Source organism: Asparagus officinalis, chromosome 5, assembly GCF_001876935.1.
Source record: "Asparagus officinalis chromosome 5, Aspof.V1, whole genome shotgun sequence".
NCBI classification, from domain to species: Eukaryota; Viridiplantae; Streptophyta; class Magnoliopsida; order Asparagales; family Asparagaceae; genus Asparagus; species Asparagus officinalis.
The window spans coordinates 119,082,557-119,092,102 of record NC_033798.1 but is presented as its reverse complement, the minus strand read 5'-3'; the positions used below and the strand labels follow the sequence as shown (position 1 = coordinate 119,092,102).

Genomic DNA, 9,546 nt, shown 5'->3' with positions numbered 1-9,546 from the left:
CTCTCAAGGGTTGGGGTATTACAGTATTACTATAAATTTGTATAGATAATGTTGAAAACTTGTAACCTGAGATACGATAATAGTGTCAACCTGCCATTGGAATATATTTTCTGATTTCATCATTCCAACAAACTTCTGGGTGAAGTTCTGCATTTCCCACTGTAAAAGGGACAAGATCAAAATATATTGCTATACTATTACATTTGAGGGAAAACTTTGACACATCAAACAAAACGTTTGAGACACTAACAGCATCAAGAAATTAAAGATGCAAAAGTGATTGGCCAACCATGATTTACTTCAGAGCCCAAAGTCGAAGATAGGATGCAGTGTTTGAGACAGCCCCCAATACAAATTCAATTGAATGGATCATCTTATGCACAAACATTTCACTGAAGTTGAAATCCTCGTGGTGGTGCCTAAGTCTAGCAGAATCAGGTTCGACATCCAGATCCATCTCTGATGTACCCAGCATGCCATAAGTACGACCTTGAAATCTAGGTGACATTGGATAAAGCAGCATATAAGGACACTGCAGCATGGCAGGTAAGTATTTCATGTGTAATTATCACTTCCAAGATATTCTCAAGTTCAAGATATATAACATCCTGAAAAGTGTAGTGCTTTAATAATTAAAAGATAAAAAGAATAAAATGATAAATGGTAGGCAGTTTCGTGACTTGTAGAATATTAATTTCACCCCTAGGCTATAAAATCAAAATATACAGAGTCATGTTTTCTCCAAAGCAAAAGATCTTGTAGAAACACTTCAGAGGAAACAAACTAACAAAGTAACTTCAGTCCAGGAACATTCCAGTAACTCTAACCGTGTTAACCACAGACGTATTCGCCAGATTTTAGTTTCAAGCTTCCCAGTACTGGCAATCACCTTAAGCACAATCCATCTACAAGCTATCTCTACAACAAGAAACAAGTTTTCTTTGAGAGCTCTAAGTTAATTAAACTGTTTTTAAAGATTATGATGGTTTTAGCTAGAAGATTTAGATTGGTGATCAATCAATTATTATACAAAGCTCAGTTTGCTTTTGTTTAAACTTCCACCAATTTAAGAATAGACGGATTCAACAGATGTTAGTTCCAGGCTTGCCAGCATTGGCAGTCACCTTCAGTACAGTCCATCAAAATAAGATCAAATTAACTCTGGTCGAGGGAAACAAATGTACTTTGGAGCTTTAAGCTTATTAAACTGTTGTTTTAAGATTTATGAAGATTTTAGCTAATGGACTTAGATTGGTGCTTTGATTAATTAATAAACAAAACTCATTTTGCTTTTATCTAAAATAGATATATTCTTGATTCTATAGCTTTCTCAAGAACTTATTCTGAATGCGATGCCAACAATTTAGAGGGTATTTTACTCTAATTGAATTTTGAGAAAGTTATGATAACTTAATTGGTCTTTTTTTTAATTAAAAGTCCCACATGCTAAAAACATTTCTCGAAAAAATCCGTATCTTTACCAGATGTTTATAGCTGGCTGTTGTGCACCTACATAGTCATGGTTAATCATTGTGAAGGGGGAAATTTTGATTAATAAGAAAGGATGTCAACAGGGGGATCCTTTATCCCTTCTTGCTTTTACCGTAGTTGATGTGTTTACCAAAATACATTCTAAAGGTACAAAGCTACATTCTAAAGGTACGAAGCTTGTTATGGTTGGTTTCTTTTGGGTACAACTTCTTTATAATATGCAAATGGTACTGTGGTTTTCGTTGGTTGATTTTGAAATGTAAAGGATATTTACGAAGTTCTTGAACTTGAGAGTACTTATGTTCTTTAATCAACTCCGCTAAATCTATGCCAACTTGTGATGGAGTCCCTGATCAAATTACTTGGAATTTTTTAAATTGTAAATCAGCTTCTTCACTATAGTATGTCTAGGAACCTGTTTGAATATAGGGATAAAGGATAAAGTTGATTGCACAAGCTCCGATAGATAAAATTATGAGGAAAGTAGTGTTTTGAAGGTAATTATTTATTTACAGTTGGTACACTCATTCTCACTGATTAGCTGTTGTTTTCCTGCTCTATGCGATATCTCTTTATGGGTTAATTTATAAGGTTTAAAATAAGGCGAAAATTTGGTGGAAACACAAAGGATAATGGTCAGACCAGGACACGTGAACTGCAAAACCAATAACAGATAAGAAGCGTCCTTTCTACTTGTCGTTTCACCAAGATGGTGTACAACAGAAATTGGTTGTACTCATATACTCATTTTGTAAACTATTTTCTTAATGAAAAATTCTGATGCAACAAAAATGAATGAAAAGTAAATGTGATTTTTTTATTAAAGTGCTTTGCTTACCCTCATTCTCTTGCCAATTTCTAATCCTAAAACATACAGAAAGACTGACTTGTTCAATAAAGTAGTGAATTGGAAAAACCCCTGTAAACCAAATCATCTACCTCTTTGTGAAGCCTCCTTAAGATGAATGGTTTCGGAAATAGCATCCATGGAACTGCTACAAGAGCCAGAAGCAAAAGGACAATCTGCAGAGAATGTAGAAAACCTTAATGCAAAAGGAAATTAAAATAACATAAATGATGTTTTGGGTGCCGAAGCGATGTGTACCTGCACCTGCACTTATACTTATTTCCATGCAACGTAGACTATAATATTCAAGTATAAAATTATTGAAAATTTTGCTGATCATAAAAGGGTAAATCTTCTATGGAAAGTAAATCATTAAAATGATTTTAATTAAACTAAGATCAACTTCTAGCACGCATGATGATTTCCCCAGAGCAAATAGCAAAAGTGTTAATTTTGACTGAAATAAGCATGAGCAGCCATTTGCTATCCATGAGATTTGACCCAATGAATACTTAATAGATCTTCTAAAATTTACAAAAGACATTCAGAAATAAAAAACCAGTAATCCATTTGTCTTTTCTCCGACTTGCACTCTAACATTCAGATCATCTACTGACTTCAATTCTTAGATAAGTCATGATTGTGGCTTCAATTCTAATGAATGTACATCAACACCAAATTTTTAATATTGAACATATTCATATCTTCAATCTATTGGTTACACAATTGATATTAGATTGATCAAAACAGGATTGATATAGCAATTAATTCATAATTTTCAGTCATCCAAGGGAACTCCTTTGCACGTATCAACTAAATAAATAGAATCTATGGTTGCATAATTTCCAATCATCCAAGGGTTCGTTCTCCTTTGTGATTCTGAACCAAATCAGAATCATATAAAAAAATAATAAAAGAAATCACAGGCGAAATCACAACCTGAAAAATAAAATAACTCAACTAAACTAAACTTACTTTATAGTCGCGATATAGCTGCTGTTCATATTTTTTAAATACTTGTCGCTTGAATCTGTAGAAAATGGAGAAATAGGGCAAAATTATTAGAAAAAAATGAAAGGACTGAAAAACTAAAAGGGGATAGTGTGAATTGAGCATAACTAAAGCTTAGATCTAGGGTTTAGTATATAGGAGTTAAGACGAAGAAGAATGAAACCGCCGTTCATTAAAACTTGGGATCAGATATACAAATTATTTAATTCTAGTAAGAGCATCTTCCTAATTAATCTAACCACAAATAACATCCTTCAAAATTAAACCTACCCAAGTTCTCAATCAAGCTAGCGTACTGCTCTCCCGAATCCCCAATTAAATTAGTTAATTTTCCAATTCGAACAAAAAAAAAACCCTGTAAATTCAATTCAAAGGTTGAGAAATAAGAAATTGCCTGACCTCAGCGGACGGCGAGGGCTTGTTCGCCACCGAGCAGCGAACAGTTTGATAATAAATGGCGGCGCCTTTATTCGATTTTGGTGAGAAAGGTGGTATTTTGTGAGTACGGATCGAATTAGGGTTAGAAAATGAGCCACCACCATTTCGTTCGATGAAATCAATCTAGTTAATCATTAAGAATTTTCAAAATAAAATCAAAATTTACGAGAAAAAAAAGGATAACAAAAATTCCTAATAGCTCTTTTCCCATAAAGGATACCTGAATTTCTAAAACAAACAAAATTGATAAATTGCTTAAAAAAAGGAAAAGTGAAGGGAAAAATTATTTACCTGCTACCGCCCGCTGGCAACTCTCTCCACCCATCGTTTCGAATCCCTCTCCTTCTCCCATGCGTAATAACCCGTCGCCATCTCGTTCATCTCCCCAAACCCTAACCCCTCCGAAACCGTAACCCTAACCTCCTCGTGCTCCTCCTCTTCCTCTCTCCTCGCCGCCATGAGATCCACATCTCGTCCCTCTCCCTCACCTCTCTCTTGAGCTCCCCGACCCTCCCCCTCAACCCCTCGATCTCCTCGTTCGTCGACTCGATCTGATCCAAAAGCCGCCGCTCCTCCTGCTGCCACGTGTGGCGGTGGCTGGCGAAGATCTCGACGACGCGGGCGTTGGCCTTGGAATCCCCCTTCCTCCTCGAGCTTAGGGTTTTTAGCTGGTCCTTAGCCTGGAAGAGCTTGATTTTGAGGATTCGGTTGCGGGATTGGAGAGAGGAGAGGTAGGGGATGGAGGATTTGGGGAGAAAGCCTAAGAAGACGGCGAAGGAGAGGCTAAGATAGATGGAGAGAGATGAGGGGTTGGGGTCGTAACCGATGAAAAAGAGTAAAGTGGCTTATCAATTGAGGATACGTTTGGTAACTAAATTTGGTGGAAGGTTATTTTGGGGAGGATGAAGTTTTTCATGAACTCCATCTTTTAAAGGGTAATAGATAGATAGATATAGTTTAGATTTTGTAGTTGCAGCTCCCCCCCCCCCCCACCGCACACACACACCACACACGCACGCACACGCACCCTAAACTTTTAATATATTAGAAAAAAATCCTTAAGTATAGAGATTATCACAAAATCCCCATTTAACTTTCAGATTTATCAGTAAACCCCCTTTAACTTTGGGATTTTATCAGAAAATCATATAAGTCCTAAGTTTATGAGGTTTCCGATAAAATACCAAAGTTAAAAGAGAGTTTTCTAATAACACCTAAACTTAAAGGGGTTCTATGATATTTTGCAGTTGAGAGCGGTTTTATGATAATCGTCCAATTTTAAGGGAAGTTTTCTAATATTTAGCCATTTTTGAATATATTAAAGAGGGCATCATGAAAATATGAAGAAGGGTGCAACAAACAAGGTGAATAAAATTCATACGTTCTTTCTAAAATAGAGGGGAAAAGAAATAAGAAGAAAAAGAAAAGATAACCCCTTTACTACATAGTTTTAATGCACATACTAAACTTGTCACAATATAAATATCTTTACCAACTTTCTTAGACTGTTTTCTCTACCTTCATTTCATTTTCTACTATGGGAATGCTACTATTGACTATAATTTCAAGTAGGGTAGTTTCCTATAAATAAATAAATGAAAGAGAGGTTCATGTGGAATATCTCTGGCATCACCACCACCAAAATAACATATTGCACATGCAGTTATAATACACATTATATAGTTATAAGATATCCCATTCTTATATTATTTTATCCAGATTCTCGGTATTGTATAAGGTGAAGAGATCATTTTTTGAATCATTACCATAACATCACCATTTATCATTTGATGGAGAATTACGATCTATCGTGAACAAAAAAAATATGCAAACATGTACAATTCATGGACGTATGATATTAATCATATTTGGAACAAATTGTAAACATGTAGATATTAAGATATAATTAAGATATAATTAATGAAATGTTAGTCATTCAAATCCTTGTAACCACAATACAATGAGATCCCGTATACATGTGTATTGTAGAGTGATAGTTTAGAGCGATCCTCGGGGTTCCTAAAACAAGAACTGTGTTGAAACGGCCCACAACTCAAAAATGATCCAAAAAAAAAAAACGGTGATAACCAAATAAGGCCTGCTTTAATTGCCTCCATTAGGTTCTAGTCCCCTTTTACTCTCTCCTAGCTGCCTCCTAATGGTTCACAGCTATCAATTAAACCTCCCCCTATAAATTCACTCTCACCCTCTGCTCCATTCTCTGTCTTGTTTGCTTCTGACCCCTGATCCTTCAGTCTTCAGGTAATTTTTTGTTCAATATTTCTTTGATATCTGCAGTGTTTTGGCTATTGGGTATGATTTCTTTTTTCAAAGCAATTGCTTATAATGTGTGTCTTATTAATGATGGTTTATCATGATCAAGTAATGTGCTTGCTTCTTGTTATGATTCATGATCTTTCTTTCATTTCTTTTCGGCTTCTACAATTTTGTTTGTTAATTACTGCTCTTAATTTAAGTTTTTTTTTGCTGGGTTTTATCATTTTCTTAATTTATTGTGACCAGATGTTCTTTTACCATAACTCAATTATTCCTATTATGGTGATTTTGAAGGGTATTGGAATTATATATATTTGCAATTGTTAATCTTAAAGAGCTACATTTTGTGCCTATGATAGATACTATACAAAAATAATGCTAATGAAAAATCAGAAGATTACTAAAGATCGGTAAAAGTTGGAGATAATGAAAAATATGAGCAATTGATCATTATGTCACTTGAATGCAAGATAAAACAAAATCATAATAAAAAATGCATAATAGTTGTATCACTGGTTTGATAGTAAAAATTATATCATCAAGACTGATGAAATTAAAAATTGATGGACCTTGAACAGAAGTTAGAAATCAATTTTAACTCAAAGCTATAGTTATTCGATATTGACCCAAACTCCTATTTAAACTCATTATTCTTTCATATCTTATTCAATGTGAGACTATAATCACATATTAATCACGTCAAACATATTTTATTTCTAATTTACCTCGAATTTCACCTTTCCATTGAAGTAAGCTATGATTTTTGTTATCATTAGGCAGTGTCTAATATTTTATACCGAAGTCATGACTTGGACGGTATATCCTTGATGAGATTCAATGATGCCCATAATTTTACCTTTTGAACGTGATTTGTTTTTTTATGGGTAAGTAGTAGAAGTTTAAAGGTAATTTCCTAATTCTCAACCTGATTTCGCTTACGTTTCCGAATCATGTTTGGCTTTTCTTGCCGTATGCATCATTTTTTCTTGCAGGAGGAACTCATGTCAATGGCTCTCACCATTATCTTAATGACAATCATCAGTCTACTCTCCTATACAACCGCCCAAACCACCACCGCCAATCTCCCCTTCCCCGCCCTTCGTCAACGTCACCGACCTCCTATCCCTCGCGGGCCCCTTCCACACTTTCCTCGCCCACCTCACCGCCGCCCAAACCATCCAAACCTTCCAAAACCAAGCCAACGACACGAACCAAGGCATCACCATCTTCGCCCCCTCCGACTCCGCCTTCTCCTCCCTCGCAGCCCCTTCCCTCTCGAACCTCACCAAAAACCAACTCAACTCCCTCCTCCTCTTCCACGCGTTCCCCAACTTCTACACTCTCACCGACCTCTCCAAAAACCTCACCAATTCAAATGTCACCACTATGGCGGGAAACTCTTTCACTTTGAATATCCAGGACTCTTCTGGTCTGATTCTGGTAGGTTCTGGGTGGACTAAGACGAGCATCAGTAGTAGCGTGTATTCTGCAGCTCCGGTTGCAGTTTATCAGGTTGACCAGGTTTTGATCCCGGAGGCGATTTTTGGTGCTCCGCCGCCTCTGTCGCCATCTCAGTCTCCACCACCTCCAAATGTGCCTTCATCGCCTTCTAAAGGTCAAACACCTCCAAGCGACAATGCAGCTCCAAGCGACAACGCACCGTCTCCTCAGCCTTTGGAGGCAACGAACAATAAGTCTGCTTCACATAGAATTGGTTTTGGTGTTGCGACTTGCTTGGTTTCTGTGAGTTCTAGTGTTTTTATGACGCTGTTGTGAGAGAGAGGAGAAGCGCTTGTTGATGATTGAAAATGTTTAACCTATTGTGATTTTATTGATTATTTGTTTTAGGGGTTTTGCTTTTACGTCAGAGGTTATTCCTCTTTAGTTTAGTTAAGTGCATTGATATAACAAACTCCCCAGGATAAGCTAATATCAATTACACGAGAGCACTAAAAATATCAAGAACACTCGAACACAAAGATATATGTGGTTCGGCTTGTAGCCTACGTCCACAGGCGAAGGGGGAGAAAACTTTACTAAATTGTGAGGAATACAAAGTGGATCTCTCAATCCTAAATCACAAAAAAAGTCTAATACTACTCTCAACTAAAGGAGCAAAAAAGAAGAATATCAAATAGGCTACACAAAAGAACTTTCTCTTCTTGATTGGTGCTCTGAAGATTGATGATTAAATATTGACTTGAAAGACTGTTCTTAATATAACCTTGAAGATCCCAACTCCTTGCTGTCTAAAGAATAAGAGTTTTAATAGGAATAGATGTTCACATGTCCTAAAACTAAACAAGAGTCCAGGTAGAAATAAACCTCTAATATGATTGGTTATGCAAAGTCGAATGTAAGTAGGACTCTTGATCAAAACAAACCAAGTTGAAAAGAAACTCCCAAAGCAATATGAATTTGAGTATTTGAGGCAACCTATAACATGCATTGTGTTTCTGTAGACATTAATAAGATTTATCAAAGCTTATTCACTATGTGCATGTTTGAAATACAATGAGGCTATGTGAATGACAGAGACTGGCAGAAAATATTTAGCATATAGCTCTCGGTTAAAGTTTATCTACTCATGATTTTTGCTTGTGGAAATATTAGAATGTTGTTGGCAGTCATTTTGAATTAAGTTTCAAGTAAGTTTCAAACTCATTTGGATTTGAATCCTATCCATTGTCAATTAGATCAATTTGTCTCGATGAAAACTCTGTTTTCAGCATACAAGTGGAATTCCGATATTTACGCCCATTCTCAATATTCCATCTTCATCGTTCTCGCTCAATCTCTTGCTATTTTTTGAAGTGCTTCGAGATGGTAGATTATGAAATGCAGAGGTCTTTGAAGTTTCTTTTGTTATAGGAAAATTCTAAAACGACGAGAAAATCTGAACGACATAATTTCACTGTAACAGGAGTGTTGAATCCTACGACATATTTCTCGTTGTGAAGTTTATTTTCTCACGATTTTTGCTGCTGTGAAATTGTAATAACCCTAGCTCTGATACCATGTTAAAGTAAGAGAGAGAATCTTGGGTAAATTTCCCTTGAATTGAATATTGAGTATGCATATATATTTATACAAGTAGAGGAGGTGAGGTTTGTTCTCCCAAGCAATGTGGGACTAAAACCCACTACAATACACTATTATCAACAGAAATATTAAAATGTTTGTTGGCGGCGTTTTTAGTTCAGTTTGAAATCAGAAATTGTAATAAGGCTGTATACATTGGATTCAAATATCTTTGTTGCTAAGTCGCTGGGAATTTCCTCAAAATATGATTATGATTCTTGTAGAATAAAGAAGGAAATAGGCCCAAATCCTCAGTGTTAGGTTCGGAATGACTGTCAATTTTTTTGAGTCAAATGATAGAAAGATTGTGGTTGAGAAAGTACATCGTTCTTTGACAGTGAACATCCAAATCACTACTAGTATTTTTGGTCGTAAGTCATAATAACATCATAGGGGGATAT

General features: G+C 35.9%; 1 protein-coding gene and 1 long non-coding RNA gene across 2 annotated transcripts; one reads left to right on the top strand and one right to left on the bottom strand.

Moving 5' to 3' along the window:
* Window positions 299–3,370, bottom strand: LOC109843704. Its single transcript, XR_002247766.1, has 3 exons — window positions 3,314–3,370; window positions 2,431–2,514; window positions 299–497 (listed from the first exon to the last, which is right to left on the bottom strand). It is a non-coding gene; the product is annotated as an uncharacterized LOC109843704 (long non-coding RNA).
* LOC109842480 (fasciclin-like arabinogalactan protein 7) lies at window positions 6,945–7,872 on the top strand. The gene is made up of 2 exons (XM_020411352.1): window positions 6,945–6,948; window positions 7,107–7,872. Exons 1-2 carry the CDS (start codon window positions 6,945–6,947, stop codon window positions 7,838–7,840), a joined length of 738 nt encoding a protein of 245 aa, XP_020266941.1. The 3' UTR covers window positions 7,841–7,872.